The sequence below is a fragment of the Gopherus evgoodei genome, chromosome 2 (assembly GCF_007399415.2).
Source record: "Gopherus evgoodei ecotype Sinaloan lineage chromosome 2, rGopEvg1_v1.p, whole genome shotgun sequence".
In the NCBI taxonomy this organism is placed as follows: Eukaryota; Metazoa; Chordata; order Testudines; family Testudinidae; genus Gopherus; species Gopherus evgoodei.
In genome coordinates this window covers 175,686,674-175,705,246 of record NC_044323.1, presented here as the reverse complement: position 1 = coordinate 175,705,246, position 18,573 = coordinate 175,686,674, and the positions used below count along the sequence as shown (strand labels likewise).

Sequence of the window (18,573 nt, the reverse complement as noted above, 5' to 3'; positions counted from 1 at the left end):
GCAGGTTCAGAGCTTTACTGTTTAAACCTGGGCTCATTTAACATTTCTCTCTTTATGGAAGTTTTTCTTGGAGGCAACGGAAAATGTACAGGAATTTGTTTGCACTGACATTGAGAAAAATACTACTGGAGATCAAGCTGAGTACAACTAAATTGTTATGGTTTTCCACCACAAATGATATACCATTGCAGTCAGTGCTGAAGTCTATTTACCATAGTTTAAACTCTCACACAACATAAGTATCAACGAAGCAGTCAAACAGAATGAGTTTGCAGAGAAAGACTCCGTTATTAGGAGTTCACAGGTAGAATACATCATTCACCAAGGGCAAATTGGTCTGCAGAAAAGTTGCAAAAACACAACAAAAACCTTCTAAAAGGTAAATATCTATAAATTTCACACTTGATTACCCAGTAGCTGTAACTGCTGACAACTTACTACGGTTTACATCAGTTCCCAAGGGTCTCAAGCCACTGCTGATTGAACAGATTACAGTGATCTACTGGTAGTATAAGCCCCTAGGTAGGCATTATCCTACTGTTAAAAAAACAAAACAAAAACCTGTAGAACTGTAATTCCACTGAACCCTTTATCTCTTCAACCCTGTCTTTTGACATATACAATAGCCATTTCTGCACTGCTGACAATGGCTATTTGTTAAAACATTGTAGCAGAAACAAACACCAGGATACATACGAAGAGAAGAATGAGTAACTGAATACAGCAAATGTGGTGGGGTGTATTGATCCAATTCTTGGAGTGGAATGGAAGGAGTTAACCCTTCTGCTGGCTGCAGTTGTTTGTAACCAGTGTGAAAGACAGGAGATGTCTTGTCTATGATCAAGGCAGGAAACAAAAGGCAAGTCTGTTACTCACTTTGGGGAGGCTAGGGGATGAGAAAGATCGGTTTAGGACTTTCCGTAGTTCTGAACTGGGACGAGGAGAAATGCCCAGAGGGACCTGGGGGCAAGATCCAAGAAAAGGGCTATTGGGAGACTTAGGAGAGAAACAGGAGAAGCAGGACATTCCAGACTCTCCCAGCAAGGTTCTAAAGAAATTTCAGGCATGAAAGAGCAAGTGTGTGTGTGTGCATATGGCTGGGAGCCCGAGAGAACTAGTACCTGAAGCCCTAACACAAAGGTAATTGGGAAGGAAGCCTGGGAAAGAGAGCAAATGGACTTCTTGACACAGGGGAAATTAAGATTTAAGAAGAACTAAAATGACCTAGGATACCCTGCTCTAATGTCAAGTGCTGAGTACCTATGTTCCAATAAACAGCCCCAAGAAAGAGGAAATACGCTGCAACGTATGGAGGGGGCACACTTTGTGGTACCAACAGAGAGGAAATTAAGAAGCTGACATTCAGACACAGAGTCAGGGTAAATCAACCATCACACACAACCTGAAGTGAGTCTGAGAGAAACTTCAAAATAAATTGTGTTATATATAAGCAACTAATAGATTAACACTTGTCCTGTTGAAGTCAATAGCAGAATTCCCATTGATTTCAATGGATGCAGGAACAGGACCCAAACTAACGCAGTCACAAGATTCATTTGGGAAAATAAGAAACCAAGGGTTAAGCAATCTACTTTACAAAGGTCATGGCAAAAGGGAGGATTGGCTTTGCCAAACATTAAGCACTATTACAAAAAAACAGTCAGACTAGAAACCTGATGGATAACACCAAATCCTAATTAGCACTCAGTAAAAATAGAACAGACTAGGCATTTAACCTGTTATCTCCCCATTGAAAATTTCTGCAATATTAAGCTTTTAACCTTTTTACTCCAATCTAGTTTCCTTATTTTAATATCTGAATTTCAAGTTTTATTTTGACTATCATTGAAGGGGTTTCTCCATCCTCAGTATTCAAAGAGTTTCCAAATTTCTTCATATCAGTCAATAGTTTGAAAGGAGTCACTCCCCTTCTGCCACCTTGCTATGGTAATTCTAGAAGGACTAGGAGATGAGTGATCAGTTCTGTAGGACTTTTATAAGAGACAGAGTTTTCAGGACAATCTAGTAAAAATACCAGGACAGATATTTGGATCTAAACATGAGATAATGAAAGACTTTAACAGATATCATCAACTGATATGAAAAAAGAGGGAGAAGAAGAGTAGGAGAGCATCAATCCCAATATGTGATCAAGACCACAAAGTTGAAGAAAGTGACTAGTAGCAAGCCTCCTCAATACAGCATTAGGGATTTACACAGACCAGTTTAGAATTGTGTGTTTGCATATATACCAAGTATTTTTATTTAAATTGTAAAACAAGGTTTATAAGATTTCTGTTTAAAAGAATGATCTTCATAAATAAAATCCAAAAAAGAAGAAAAATGAGTAATTCACATTTTCTGTTATATTTGAATAATAAACCCTGATTAAGAGGTCAACCCAATGTTAAATTGAGTCAACTAGACAATCCACTTTATGGACTATTTATTGAAAAGGCATGAAACTTTGTCTGAGAAAGAAAACTATTGACTTGGTTGAAAAATTCACACTCACAACTTTGAGAAAGGTGTGGGTTGATGCCATATCATATCATATATTCTGTATTTCTATATTGCACATTCACAATATTTGATTTTCTTAATAAATATGACTTTTTCCCTCAGATAAGAAATGCACTGTTGAATGGACTTATACAAGTGTCTTTAAATAATGTGTGGTACATCATTTTTGAATGAAAATCTGATATTTTCCTGTTGTCTTCTGACCACCAGCTAAAAGGTGAAAGTAAACCTGTAGAATGAATTTCAGTGCAGTTGAGTATCGTACATGACATCACAAGGGCGATCTCGGGCAGATAAACCCAGAAACAGAATGAGAATCACTCAAAAACAAGATCTCCATGTGTCCTATAAACACCGAGCACACAAAGACTCTACGTTAGTCTTCAGCAGAGGTCCCCTTTGTGACTTCAGAATGATGAGCACCCAAAGAACCTAGGCAGGCAGCAAAAAAAGCCAGCAGATGGTTCTAAATGAGAATAAAGACAGGTGACTAACTAGTCTGAGAGGAATAAAAGTAAAACTGGAGCACTGCCATGGTGTTATCATTTTTTGTAGAGCCACCTGGAGATGTTGCAGACTTATCTCTGAATGCCAAAAATGAGTAGTGCCCATCTGGCTAACCCTAATAAATTTCCTTCCTTCATTACAAGACTATAAAAGAATAGAATTCCCTTAGCTCTACTCACATGCTTTCAGCAGATCTATTTGTTTAAAATATTTATATGGGTCAGGCAGGGCTTCACAACAATTTCCTTTAAGTACAATAATGCCATAAGTTCACATTTGGAAGCACATACCATATCAGTAGCAATAATAACTAGTAACTGTAGGAAGCATCAACACTATTTTTTTTAAAACACAGAATTTTGGATTTATATTTCCAAAATGATTTTAGGAGGATATGGTTAGCCAGTTCAAAAGACTAATGGTAATTCCCTGCACTACTACATAGGATGCACAGCTGAGGAAATCTGCCACATTTATGAAGGAGGATGGACCATGTACAAACCAAGGGAAGAATGAGTCCATAAGAATGTATTGTTACTCAGTTCTCTACATTCCCTGCCTCCTATAAATCTTAGGAGAATTGATTGTATAATTTAAAACTATATATTTCTCCCAAGCAGTTTTCACTTGTGCAACTGACACTCACATAGAAGATGGCCATAAACGTCACTGATCTTAATGAATGGCGGGTGTTGCATTTCCACAAAGATAAATGTACTTTTCAACAAATTTTTCTTTTGTGTTGGACACATATAGATTTTTCACTGACTTTAAGCATGTGCTGTATGCCCTCTCTTTCCATTATATTTATGACCACGGCAAGGATGTTTCTAATCATAATTACTGCTGGAGTTCCCGTAGGTCTTCCTGAGAGTACCCCAGCAAAGTAAATCCTTACAATATGTAGTCTTGTTCTACAAAGGTTTCTGGTTATTAGAGCCCCCTTTCCCAATATCAGCCATACATCTGCTTTCTGGGTAAAATGTTAAGATTAGGGCCTTCTCCTGCTTAAATCAATGTCAAAACTCCCATTGACTTCAGTAATGCATGGTCACGTTCTTAGTACATTAATAATAAGAGAATGCCCTTGTTCCCTAACTCGGATATATCATTTTGGCACTAGAGGATGCAAAGATACCAGGGGCGGACAAGTCCCATTAATTAAATCACACATCAACCAAACATTCTATCTACAAGAGCAGGTCACAAATGGATTTTTGTGGGGTGGTTGGTTTTGTTTGTTTTTTCTCCCAAAGTGGCTTTCATTTTCATCAAAAGTTTACTACAATTGTTTGGATTTTCACTGAAAACCCCAAACCTGAGAATGTTTCAGATTTTGGTGCCAAACCCCGCCCTCCCCCTCTCCCTGCCAAAAAAATACGGTGGGGCGAGGTGGAATGGATGGGCAATTCCACAGGGATGACTTTTCCACCTGGGACAAATTACTTTTCTGAAAGGGGGAATAACCAATGCTTAAGCTGTACTGAATTTGTCCCATTAATTAATTAAGGTAACAATCATCATAATAATAGATATTTCAGTTATTCAATGATTTTCATGTGTTAATTCCAAAGCACTTTATAAAGGAAGGTAAGTATCATTGGGGGAAATTTTCAAAGGCACAAAGGGCAGTTAGGTGCATGACTCCTATCCCAATGGAAATTGGATGCCTACCTTCCACTTGTGCCTTTGAAAATCTTGTCAAGTATCAGAGGGTAGCCGTGTTAGTCTGGATCTGTAAAAGCAGCAAAGAATCCTGTGGCACCTTATAGACTAACAGACGTTTTGGAGCATGAGCTTTCGTGGGTGAATACCCACTTCCTCAGATGCATGTAATGCATCTGAGGAAGTGGGTATTCACCCACGAAAGCTCATGCTCCAAAACGTCTGTTAGTCTATAAGGTGCCACAGGATTCTTTGCTGCTTTTGAAAATCTTCTCTGTTATCTCCATCTCACAGCTGGAGAAACCAAAGCATGGGGAGGTGAAAAAGTTTGCCAAGGTAACACATTAGGTTAGTGACAGAGGCCAGAATAGAACACAGCTCCCCTTACTCCTACTGTCCTGTCCATTTGGCCACATTGCCTCAAGGTAGTCTCAAGGTAATACTTATAGCTCACTTCAGCACCTGCTAGAACCCCGTGAATTAAACAATTAAATAAAACAATATATTGCTGTTTTGTTTTATCCTCATCTATCACCCAAATATTGTACTGAAGGAAAGCACTCAAGTTCTCCCTTACTTCTCTACCTCATGCCTGACAGAAACAGAATTTTCAATTTAAAAAAGTTCATAATTTGCATTAAAGCATAAAAGCAAGTGAGAAATTAATAATTTGCCTGCCCTGCCCACCTCCTAAAAGCACATGCAGAACTAGGACCGATATAAGCTAATGAATCAGAATTCATAGAAAGGAGAGAGCAATTAAGTCACCTAATCTATCCTTCCTGCTAGTCCTAAATTATTCCCTAAAGTAGGGGTTCTCAACCTTTTTCCTTCTGAGACCCTCCCACAACATGCTATAAAAATTCCATGGCCACAACAACTGTTTTTCAGTAAATTAAAAGCCAGGGCCAGCATTAGGGGGTAGCAAGCAGAGCAACTGCTCAGGCCCGCATGCTGTAGGGGCCCCATGAAGCTAAGTTACTCGTCAGTGGGGCAGCAGATCTCAGGATTCGGCTTTCTGCCCTGGGCCCCAGTGAATCTAATGCTGGCCCTGCTCTCTGGTTTATTTTGACTGACTCCCAGAAACCTACTCGCAGCCCCAGGCGGGCTCAGACCCCTGGAGAGAACCACTGTCCTAAGCATGTGAAAATATATTTATGTTATCACATGCCCCTCAAAATCACTGCAAATGCTAGACATTCAAATATCATAGTGATTAGTGTGAATGTCTTTTTATTTTGAAAGATAACGTCTTCCTCAGAAATAGCATATGTTCCATGCTATATGGCAGTTAAGATTTTTTTTTTAAGTTGTCTCCTTAATTCAAACCAAACTACTCATCTTCCAAATGTGGTGTTATGTTGCTCAAGATAATCTAAATAAGAAACAGAAAAAAAGATTACAGCACTATGCAGAATAAATGTAACCTGCTCTCTGGTGAATGCACACGCAATACAATGGGCATTTTGTATTAGGGGACTTCCTTTTTACCCTTAGGCAAGAACATCACAGTATAAGTTATATTTAACTGTCAGCATTACTGTTTATAGTATGTATGTTGTTGCTTTGCTCTTGGATAAGGTTAATAAAACAGGGAACCATTTCAGCATCTTGAGACATGTCTCTTGGTTTAGAGTTGTTGTTTTCTTGAGAGGTCAGATCTAAGTTCAGTATGGAAAATTCCTAACTATTAATAAGTGGTCCAGAATAAAGTCACATTATTTAGCTGCCCCCTCCTTTAGCATAAAATAGCTCCTTGTGTCAGTGAAATATTGCCACATGTGACTTAATAGTCTCCCTGGTTAATATTTAATCAGCATGCAATACAAAAAATAGATGTAGACATACGCTAACCTAAATTTAAAGTAGGCACAACCGTAGGATATTTCCAGCTATGTTGTAATATCATAGGAATATAGATATGTTCCATTTAGAGTTGCCAGCCATTATTCCACCTACACAGATCGTATTTTCACCTTTAGTTGGGCCACCAGAGAAGAAATTTCCCAGCAAAGCAAAAGCTTGCCCCTAATTAAATCACATGTATAAGGGCCTCGTCCAAAGCCCATTGCAGTGAATGAAAAGACTATTATCTCAATTAAACTTTTAAAACACCACTGAATTCTATCATCTATTCAATTTTTATTCACACTAATTTTTCACATTTGGATTTTCATTAATGGTGACATAGGTTAAGAATCAAGACATCATCTAGTTTCAGAACCTTAAAAATAGGGGAGATTCAGTCTCATTGCTGTATTTCTGTGAGTTCGTCAGTTCTTGACATGGCTACCTGGTTACTTAGGCGAAGTCTACACTACCATGGGATCAACGCTGCTGTAATCAATGCACCAGGAGCTGATTTAGCAGGTCTAGTGAAGACCCACTAAATCGACAGCAGAGCACTCTCCGGTTGAATCCAGTACACTCCGCAGGGAGTGAGAGGAGTAAGGTAAGTCAACGGGAGAGCATCTCCCATCGACCTACCATGGTGTAGACACTGCAGTAAGTCAACCTAAGCTACGTCGACTCCAGCCACATTATTCATGTAGCTGGAGTAGCATAACTTAGGTCAACTTACCGTGGTAGTGGACATAGCCTTGGGTCTGAACCAATGCCTATTCAAGTCAACACAAAGGCTCTCATTGACTTGAATAGGAATTGGATTGAAACTCTAGTCAAATCTCTATTTAGGCATTCAGCACCACCAGTATCTGTTACCACCCAGCAGACAACAGTGTCAAAGCCTAATGAGCTTTGCATAGGAAATTCACACAAAAACACTGTTGTCTCTTAAATGAAACAAGAGACTTAGCTATGTGAGCCCAGCAATTGTCAACTTGTAACAGAAACGACCTTGTTGTCTAAAACCTTTTATTCCATCTACAGTAGCCATGATCTAAATTGAAAAAAAGCTGTTTAAATACACTTCCACCAAAACTTTATAAAACAGTTTGGCTGACCAGAGTGCGTCTCCTCGCATTCCAGAAAAATATGAAAAATGTTGAGTGGAAAAGAATGTCTTCTCTGTTGTATTGTCTCCTTATGATATATGGATGACTGTCAACTGGAACTCCGGAAAGGGTTGGAGGTGGAGCTGGGGGAAGGGTAAAAAACAGATGAGATGCTTCTTTCACCCGAGAACCCAGAGCACCAAGTGAAAAACTCAGGAGATAATACTGCTACATCCTGTATTATGTCACTCCTGGTCTCCTCTTCAGCATCTACTCAGAGGAACACAAGCCAATGGCTATGCAGCTGCAGTAAGGACAATACTGCCAGACAGACAGGCACTAGCAGAGAAGCAGCTGTTCCTAAAGGTTCCTGTCTCCATGAAGGAGGAAAGTGCTTTCATCAGAGATTCTTGAGATCCACAATGATAAAAAGTGAAGTGACTTCCAAACTCTGTTTCTCTCAATCCTCATCTCATGGCAAAGAGAATAGTGGTAGGAAAATTCTGAAAGAACCTTGCATTATTTTCCTCCTCAGCCCTCTGTCACAGAGTCACAGGTCTGATGCTCTGGAACTGCTCTGTATGAAGCCAGACAGGACTCTGGGGTAGAGCGACACCCATCAGGGCATGCTGTCCAGGGCAAGAAGCCTTTTCGGCTATGACCTTCCTGGACCTGACCTCAGAGCATTCAGCACCCCTGTTCTCACCATGCACTTCCTGCAGCAGGTCCACCTAGATGGGACCCCTAGGGAAACTGGAAGGGCTCTGCACCCCAACTTTGCAGTCAGCAGTGACTCTCAGCCACCATGTAAAACAGAAGGTTTATTAGTTGATAGGAACACAGTGTGGAACAGAGCCTATTAGAACAAAAAGCAGGAACGTTCACCAAAGACCATCTTGGGGGAACCCATGGCCTGGAGCCTCGTGGGCGCCCCCTCTGATTCCCGAACAGGATACTGACCACTTCCAGAGGCCCAACCTCTGACACGCCCATTGCATCTCTTCCAGTCTTTTTCTTGCTTCCTGGGCAATGTGTCACCTGGCCACATCCACCTCCTGGTTCTCAGGTTACGAAGGGCACTGTCTATTGCTTACATGCAGGAAACTTGAGCAGCCTCACCTGCCCCTGGGGGTCTCAGCAAAAGTCACACGCCTTTATTCCCACTACCTAGGCATTGGTGTAATACACCAGGAAACTGAGGTACATGCAGTATTCATGCAAAACAGTAAGACTCACATACACACAACACAACAAGAGAAAAAAAACCTTCATCACACCCTCTCCTGTGACTGTTTCTGCATGCAGAGGTGATCCAGCCCAACATTAAGGCCTTCTTTAAAAAGTGTGTTAGAAACTAATTATACTGAAATCAGGTTTAAACAGTTTTTAAACTCAGCTCCTAGCCCACTGTATATGAGGCTGTGGAACAATATTGAGTAAGGTGTAGATGAGCTATATACTATTGCTTAGGAATCATGAATGATTCCTGTAAGTTCATCCAGCCATGGTTGTTGCTATGATAAAGTCTGCATGACTCACCTAGTTTTTAACATGATGTTGGTTCACCCTCTGCTTAATAGAAGTCCATGTAGTTGAAACATTTAGAGTGGTGCCCATAACTTGTACTAAACAAATATATAGTCATAATTTTTAAATTAAATTTACTTTGACTTTTTTTTAACATAATACAAGAAGGCTTTAGTGTTTTAGCATAATTCCCCATTTTTGATACTGTGCCTCTTTTCTGTTGACTCGGTGAATTGAAAACTAATGCAATACTAGGTATGTCTTCTCCCATCAACATGCGAGTAATTCAGGCATTTGTCTTCCATTTCTTCTAATGAGAGGTACAAGCATAAAGAGCTCTCCATTCCACAAGGAAAAAAATCGAACCTGATGACTTACACAAATAGCGTATATACACAGTATGCTGAAGCAAAGTGGATCTATTTAAAGAGTCTCTATTGTAATTCATATTCCATCCCAAACTGCTAAACAGGCAGAGAAAATACCTTTGCAAGGGCAAATGTATTAATCCAAAGTGCAGTAGTCAGTGGTATATTGTAGGAGATAAGCAAGACAGGTTTTCCAACTGAGAGTTCATTCCACTTCCTTCCACCAGTATCAGAAGTTGGAAACATATAAAGATTCACAAGCAGTAAAATGGCTCTGTCAACAAGGCTCGAATAATCACAATATCTATTTCAATAAAGTTAGTCTCATGGCAATAAAAAACTTCACAAGGTAAGATAAAAACAAAATGAGATTCCACTGCTGCACGTTTCCAGTTTGTTTTCTTTTATTTCAGTCTTTTTAGTAAACTTATTTATCATGTTTCTCAACTACTCAGTTTATATTTCATTAGAACCTGCAATTTACAACAGGTTGGTGGGTGGTTGTACCTCCACAGAGCCCCATTGACTTTAATAACGTTCTGAACCAGTTAAGGAGTCTTCCCGTATGTTGTAAATTGCAGGATCAGGGCCTTAATATTCACTTTTTAAAAATAATTCAGAAAAGTATATCTTCATGCATTGTGTAAGCAATTTCCCATGAGCAAAATATAACAATTTCCCATAAAATGTTCCCCAGTTTTAAACTTTGATGGGGAAAACACAGTTATCAAAGATAGAGTAGCAGTGTTATAAATATTCTGTTTGGATTATTGAAATATTTGTCATGTTTGCATTAAAGAAACTGCAGAATTACACTTCTGGCCTATCTAGGGAGGATAAAAACTATAATAAGAAATACGATTTTCTTCAAATCAGAGAGTTCCCAAGTGGAAGTCATAACGTGGTGCAAGAAATTACGCTGTTGAGAAAAAGTCCATTGGGCATTTTATAAAATTATTCGAAGTAAAGTTCCATCTACACTATTAAACACAGGCCAAGATGTAATATGAATTGGTCTTACCTGGTTCAATGGGACCAAGTCTTGTTCTAATTACATGAAGCAACTGTATTTTTGTTCTAAAACAGGTTAAGGCTAGAGCATAGTGTGGTCTCATTCCTCCATGCAAGCTCAAACTGGTCATGACAATATTGTTTTTAAACATGTTTGAACACTATCAAACTTAACACGTTAAAGGGGTCTTATATCTCCTTAGTTTTCTCAAAGCAGGGCCAACCCAATGATGTATGAGGTCCCAACCAAAGTAGAGAAAGATTATAAGAAATAGGGCCACAAGTTGTTGGTCCTTCTGGTCCTGCTGTCAAAGGGTGTAGAAAAGTCTGAAGTAATTGCAATACAAATAATAATAATAGTTTCCTCTACCTTTGTATCTGCTATTGGAAAAAGATAATACATCTTAACATATGAGTTCCAAGACTCCCAAAATAGATGCTTATCTTATTTGTCTGTAATGCTAGTCCTGCATCAAACCCTATAGGGCTTGATAACACTGATTTGCTTCCTCCAAGAACAGCACAGAGAATGAAACACCCTAGAAGAACTTTTGCTTGAAAAGCTTCCAGAAAACACCACACTTAAATCATCTCAGAGAACTCTTCTGTGGCCCCAGATGCCAGAAAATAATATTTACTTTCAATGCCAGCATTAGTGAAACATATGAGAGGAACTCAACATACTTATCTTTACAAAAAAGCCACTGTACTTGGAGACATTTTCTTGACAAAACAAAAACAAAAAGAACACATTTCCAGCCAAGATAAATGTCCCTTGCTGGCTGACAAAAGATACAGTAGGCCAAGATAAGCAAGAAAATAACAAAGAATCCATGCTTTATTATTAATGAAGTGCACTTAGTGTCATTATGCCTTGGGCTCCCTATGATACAACTACAATCAATAAACATTGCATTTCTTTATGTACTAGGACAATCTGAGCTAAAGAGTAAGATTTGCCTCTTGCTTTTTCTTTATAACCATTTGGGGAACTGCAGTCTGTGGAATGTTTAAGAATCAACTTCCACATACAGCCTGCAGGCTCAATCACCAGGGGTTTTGAAATGAGAAGTGAGAACAATAAGGCAACCAGGGTCAAATGAACAGAGGAGATAATAAGGAAAAAAAGTAAATCACTTTGATAATAAGGAAAAAAAGTAAATCACTTTAATAAGGAGAAGTCAGACTTTGTAAGGCGTTAAACAGTATTCATTTTAAATCGATAAAAAATATTACACAGTGAGTCTGGGAAAGGAAATCAGAATAAGTATGTTTTCCTATCCTTAGTGCAAGTCTTAATTCAACCAATGGATTTTTCCGTTAATTATAGCTTGGATATTATAGTAATTGACTAAAAAAAGAACATGCATAAATAAAATGTCTATATCACAGTGAGAGAGAGCTTAGATTTCACCGGCCTTACTGAAAAAAGGACTGGATGGGGAAGGAAGAGAATAAACTATACTGTAAACACGAACAGCAAAAACACATAGAAATTCCCACCCAATCTTTTTTCACCAAGCAGCATCCCCCTGTTCATAATGCACTTCCTCCGTGATACCAAGGCTAACGTGCCAATGTAAGAAACAGGTAGCTTCTCATATTTAAAATAACTTCCATATAGATTAGATATTTGACCATTGCCTGGTCACCTCCTATTTTGAGATCTGCATGTTGTATCTGTCCATCTGTAGATCATGAACTCCACAAGGAAGGGACTCTGTCTTCTTTTATGTTTGTAATGGCTCAGTGCCCACTGACAGCCATTAATAAATTAAAATAAAAGTGAACGAATGCCAACATTTCTAGAAAGATATGCTTTACAATGAAAGTAAAAGAAAAAGCAATAAGCTATACAGTATGGTGCTTAGCAACTTTAGTGATGGAAGCACTGTAAATACCCTTCCAGACCCAAGAAATAAAAAAAAAAAAAGTTCAAAATGAAACACACAATTTTTATTGTAAACATGGATTAAAATTTTACAAAAAATCTTGAATTGGTTATTTTCACTCTGCATCTGATTTTGTATACTAAAAAACATAGACCATCACAAAGCAGCATCTCCAAATGAAATACAAGGGAAATAAGTGTGCAAATCACTTGCATAAAAATTGTAAGTTGTAGGTAAGAAAAATTCTAGGAAGCAAGGAGAAACAAAAGAAGTATAATACCAAACACTGATGTCAAGATAGATCTTGGAAGCATACTTGGGAAAAAAAATACCCCACACCCCAATGTTTCTGAAGCAGTAAGTCTCAGTTCTCTCCAATGTTCCCTAGAGAATCCTACATTAAATTCTAACTGCTGTATCTGTTACAGTTTGTCAATCAACCACTTAGAATAGGGGCGAGCAAACTTTTTGGCCTGAGGGCTGCATCGGGTTTCATAAATTGTATGGAGGGCCAGTTAGGGGAGGGGGTCATGGCCCTACCCCCAGCTCCTAACTGCCCACCCCGAGACTCCTGTCCCATCCAACCCCTCCTCTCATTCCTGATGGCCCCTCGGATCCCCTGCCCCATACCACCACCCCTTCTCCCTGTTCCCTGACTGCCCCCAGAACCCCTGCCCCTGACCGCCCCCTGCCGTCCCATCCAACTCCCCTCCTTCCTGACTGCCCCCTGGGCACCCCTGCCCCAATTCAACCCCATTTCCCCCCCAACCACCATCCACACCCCCACCCACTGACCACCACCCTAAACTCCCCTGCCCTCTATCCAATCCCCCTGCTCCCTGCCCCCTTATCATGCTGCCTGGATCACCAGTGACTGTCGGCGCTACAGCTGCGCCGCCCAGATGGAGCTGGGCCACGCTGCCGCCACTGCCACCACACAGCACAGAGCACTGGGTCAGGCTGGGCTCTGCAGCTGCACTGCCCCAGGAGCTCACAGCCACGCCGCCCAGAGCATTTCGCCGGCGGCGGAGTGAGAGAGCTGAGGCTGCGGGGAAGGGGACACCAGGGGAGGGGTCAGAGGCTAGCCTCCCAGGTCAGGAGCTTGAGGGCCAGGCAGGACAGTCCCGTGGGCTGGATGTGAACCCCGGGCTGTAGTTTGCCCAACTCTGACTTGGAACCAGATTCTGCTATCCTCTCTCATGTTGAGGAGTCACTTATTCATCAAGTAGTTCCTTTGATTTTAATGGAACCATTTGATGAGAATGATATAAATCAATACGAGTAAAAGTGGCACAATCTGTCCCTTACCAGTTTCTTGGTACTTCCACTACCCTGAATCCCATTACTTCCTTCGATAAAGTATTAGGGATGAAGAAATCATTAACGCTATATGAAGGCCAAAGGCAGGAGTCTGGCATGGCCCTCCAAATATGAAAACAGACTTAGTTTTCTATTTTAAAAGAAGAAGCTGAGAAGGTATGTTCCTGAAGGCAAGAATACTCATGCTAAATGGCTGATAGCTGAAAAAGGGGAGTAGTAGAAAGCTCAATTTCTGTGTGAAGTACTTACTTGCATCAAGAGGTGTTCTCGAATCAGTTCTAACTCCTTTTCTTTGTAAGTTTTGGTCAACCTACTGGTTCTGGTCTTGCCTTTCCTTCAGAAGGCTTGAGACACAAATTCAGTATCTTCTCCAGATAAAAGTCTAGGGAGAGAAGAAGAAAAGAAAAAGTTGTCCTTTTTGAGGTGATAGTGAATATATAGAGTATTACCTACACCTGTCTAGCCTTGTGCTTCTGAGAGACTTCCCAGACCCTCAGGAATTTCTACTAAATTGCAGGTCTTCCACTAATATCATGACTGTGGATTCTGCAGGTTCCATGGCCACAGGCATTGCAGCCATGAAAGGTGATATTGTATAGAATAGTGAAAGAATACTGATTCCAGAAAGACTGCAAATAAGTTATTGCTGGAAGTCTATTGCTATTATAATTCCCTGAATGCATGAAATACAATAGATTGCTGATTTTTTTTAAATAAAATTAAGTGTTGATCCTTTCCCCACCCCCAGACACTTCAAATAGCCGAGAGAAACCCAGATACTGGTTGTGGGTCAGATGACAGAAAAGTTATCACACTTTTTGATTTTCTCATTTTAGGTGGGCATAATACTGCCTGGTCTGCCTAGAGAATCACTGAATCGACTAGAGCATGAAAATATGGTCCCTGAAACTCATCAGCTACACCTATAGGAAATGGATGCCAACAAACAGGACAAAAGCCTGGAGAAAAACATATCACAGAGTAATGTCCATGGCAAAAGTGAAGCTTTTTTAAAAAAAATTTATAGCAAGAGTTTTTTTAAACTGCAATCACGGCAGCATTTTTTAAAGATTTCTGATCCTATTTGTGTTTGACCCCTAGGTTGGATATTCTGAGTGAGCCAAGAATAAAGTGGTGGCTCTGAGCCACAGCAAACTTCAAATACAGTCACTCTGAAATAAAGTATCTTTCCTCGTTTTCCAGAAATATAGTTTGCTTTCTGTGCTAAAATCTCAACATCAGCTATAATAGGAAGAAAAATGAAACTAACTAAATATGTTAGCTTGGCTGAATGACAACTATGGAAAAATATGATGAGAGCATAAATCACCAAGGAGAAAGAGAAATCGTTTATAGATTGTCTCTGAAGGCTATAACTAGGGGAAATGCGATTAAATTAGAAAAGGAGAAGGTTTAGGCTAAATATGAGAAAACATTCCCTAAAGGTGGGATCTATTATACAGGGGAATATTCTCCTCAAGGGAAGGGAAGGCTATTTATGACTGGACAAAACACTAAAAAGTATAACATAGAAAATGGTTCTGAATTGATGCAGTGACAGACTAGAACACCTAACAAGCCAAGTCCATCTCCGATTTCTATAGTTAAATTTGTCAACAAGATTTCATTATGCCAAATGACCAGGCAATGAAAATACTCTCACTGCTTGCAGGGTTTCTGTCCACAAAAAATATCTGAAACAATACCAGTATTAAGGTTAGTGGTATCTCTCAGGTTTGGAATAACTACTACAAAGTGAGCATCCTTAAGGATTACAAATACGCTAATTTATATCTTCTGATGTCCTGAGTACCAGTCTAATCCTTTCAGCACAAAACCATCTCTAGCACTTTTCACTCAAGGATTGCAAAGCACTTGACAGACATCAAGACCTCGTTAATTTCCTGCAGAAATGCCTGTGCCATGGGAAAACCTACTTTTGTGCAAGGTTTTAAGGGCCCAATCTTCAGCACATATTCACTTAAAAGAGACAGTGATGGTGGCTTCATGGTAGGAGTATGAGGCAGGGCCATGGAAGCTAGGAGTTCAAGCCCCTGCTCACAGCTTCCAATAGACAAATGCCAGCACTTTGAAAGGGATATAAAGCCTCGTGCTTCAGGCTGTAATCCCATTTTTGAAGATTAGGTTTTAGGGAGGAGATTTTGAAATAGTTGGTTTCATGGGAGGTGATTCTCCCACGTTTGACTTCTTTGGGGTTTCGCACATTTTCCTCTGAAGCTGGCCACTGTTGGAGCCAGTAAATTGAACAAGATGGACCACAAGTCTAACCCAGCATATTACTGAACAATTAAAAAATAAAAAAAAAAAACAAGGCAAGCAGGAAGAAGTGTATTGATATGTGATCAGCATCCTGCAATAGGATTCATACATAAATAGAACTTCTCCTGTGGGATCAGAGAGACGGAAGAGTTTTCTCTTGTTATTTCCTCCAATGTAAGGGTACGTCTACACTACAGGATAAATTGGAATTAGCTTAAATCGATTTTATAAAACAGATACTATAAAGTCGATTGTGCGCGTCCACACTAGAAACATTAATTCAGTGATGTGCGTCTGTGGTCCGAGGCTAGCGTCAATTTCTGGAGCGGTGCACTCTGGGTAGCTACTGTAAAAGAATGAGGCCAATAATGTCGATTTGCGTCCACACTAACCCTAAATCGATATAGTAATATCGATTTTAGCGTTACTCCTCTTGTTTTGTAGGAGTACAGAAATCGATTTAAAGAGCCCTTTAAATCGATATAAAGAGCAGTGTAGTGTGGACGGGTGCAGCGTTAAATCAATTTAACGCTGTTAAAATCGGTTTAACAGCGTAGCGTGGACCAGGCCTAAAACATTTAGGGAGGAATTTTCAGAAGTGTCTATGTGATTTAGAATCAAAACTACTATTGAAGCTCAAAGATGCTTGCGCTCCTAAGTCACTTAAGTGCTTCTGAAAGCCACCCCCGTTCAGTTCTGTTTCTGTAGGCAATTACAGGGATATAAAGAAATTACTAACTTTAGAAACAGAGTTATTCAGAACATGCATTTGTTATGATGAAATAATCCTACCCAGTGTGGGTAACAGAAAAACACTTTTTTAATTATAATCAACTATGATAATATTGGCTGAGAGCCAAATTCTGCCTTGATTTGCATTCCTAATTTTCAATGGGTGGTATAGAATCCAAACAAGAGCAGAACCTAACTCTGAGTGGAACTGTCTATCATTGCGATCAAGAAGCAAGAGTGGTTAAGATTAAGGAGAATCAGAGCAGCAGCAGGAGAGAAAAGAGGTTATCAAGTTTTTAGAAGTTGAAAAACAGTAATTAAAAAAGATGATAATATCATGACAATCAATTATCATTCCAACCCCAAAAGAAAAATAATCAACATGAATAACAACATAACAGGAAAGCACATGCTCTCTCAAAGTGTTGAGTGCCATGTCATAAAGCTGAAATGATATACCGAAAAGAATAATTTAGGCAGCATATGACAAAGCTACAAATATGCCCTGGAGAATGTAACAGCTGCTCCATTTCACACAGTTCTATAGTCTCGGCAGGTATTTTGTTCAAATTCATTTTTCTGCTACTACAGATTTAGAATATTATCAAGTACGCCAGATGCTTATGTTATTACATCATTCTCAAACTGCTCATTTATCTTAAGATATAAGGCAGAGAGAGGGCCAGCCATGTTTCTTTCTTCCAAATCTGAACACAAGCAGCAAACACTGCTGTCTAAATAATATATAACAATAAAACACCATCAAGGTATCAACCAACAACGTTCAGAAAACCTAGAAATCTGCCTAGGTTTTTTTATGCTAACCTTTTATGCACACCACTACATTCTCCCACATATTTGCACATAAACATGTAAGTAAGCAAAGCACAGTTTGTACAAACACACAACTGAACCAGTCCTGATCCCATTTAAAACTGTGAGCTGAGTAAGATAAGAATCAGGACCCATATGTTGAAAACAAGCAACACTTATTTTTGTGCATTGCTTTAAAGAAAAGCAAAAGCAAAACAAATCTATAAAATTAATCACTCTATCCAACAATACCATCAACTTAAAAAAAGAACACACACTTCTGTCTGAATTTTGTTCCTACTGCTTGATTCAAGCAATCTACAATTACTAATAACCAAAATAAAAGGGGGGAAATCGCCTTGTTTAGTTTACTTTTGCAGTTGACTGCACTTTGTGCATCATTTTCTTCTGATTTGTCTTTTGTTTGTTTTGCATATATGTGTGGCTTTCATACTGACACAGGAGAATGAAAAACATTTAAAAAATAGGGCATGTGCTTGTAAAACCACAAAAGGTATCAGTTGGACTCAGGAGCACAGGTAGTACCTAAAATTATTTTAAAATAATTTATTTAATAACTAGATTAGATTTCAAACTGACAGCATTCCTGTAAATAAGATTTGCTTTAACATATTTTGCCTTCTTCCTCATAATTCTTTCATATTTTGGAGCTCAATACAAGAGCAATGGAACCTCTAGTACAATGGTGCCCAAACTTTTCCTGGCTCACCCCTCCTACCCAAAATGGAATCTGTCCACACCCTCCTCCCCTTTACTTCACAGTTGGCTCAGCAGAGGAGCTTGGGCTGAAGGCAGAGCTGGAGGGAGAACTGAGGATGGGGGAAGAGCTGGGGCTAGAGGCAGAGCTGGCGTGGGGGTGGAGAAGGAATGAGGGCGGAGCTGGAGGAGAGGGAGCAGAGGACAGAGTAGAGCTGCAGCTGGGGCTGAGCTCCAGGTGGAGTGGAGCTGGGCTAGGTGATG

At 39.6% G+C, this 18,573-nt stretch overlaps 1 protein-coding gene across 1 annotated transcript in view; it reads right to left on the bottom strand.

Annotated features, from left to right (window-relative positions):
* The window catches only part of FARS2 (phenylalanyl-tRNA synthetase 2, mitochondrial), a 366,541-nt gene that overhangs the window by 342,707 nt on the left and 5,261 nt on the right, over positions 1-18,573 (bottom strand). Inside the window, exon 4 of the mRNA XM_030552343.1 lies at positions 14,017-14,149. Within this exon, the coding sequence (XP_030408203.1) occupies positions 14,017-14,022 (6 nt within the window). The 5' untranslated portion in view covers positions 14,023-14,149. The remainder of the gene's footprint in view (positions 1-14,016; positions 14,150-18,573) is intronic.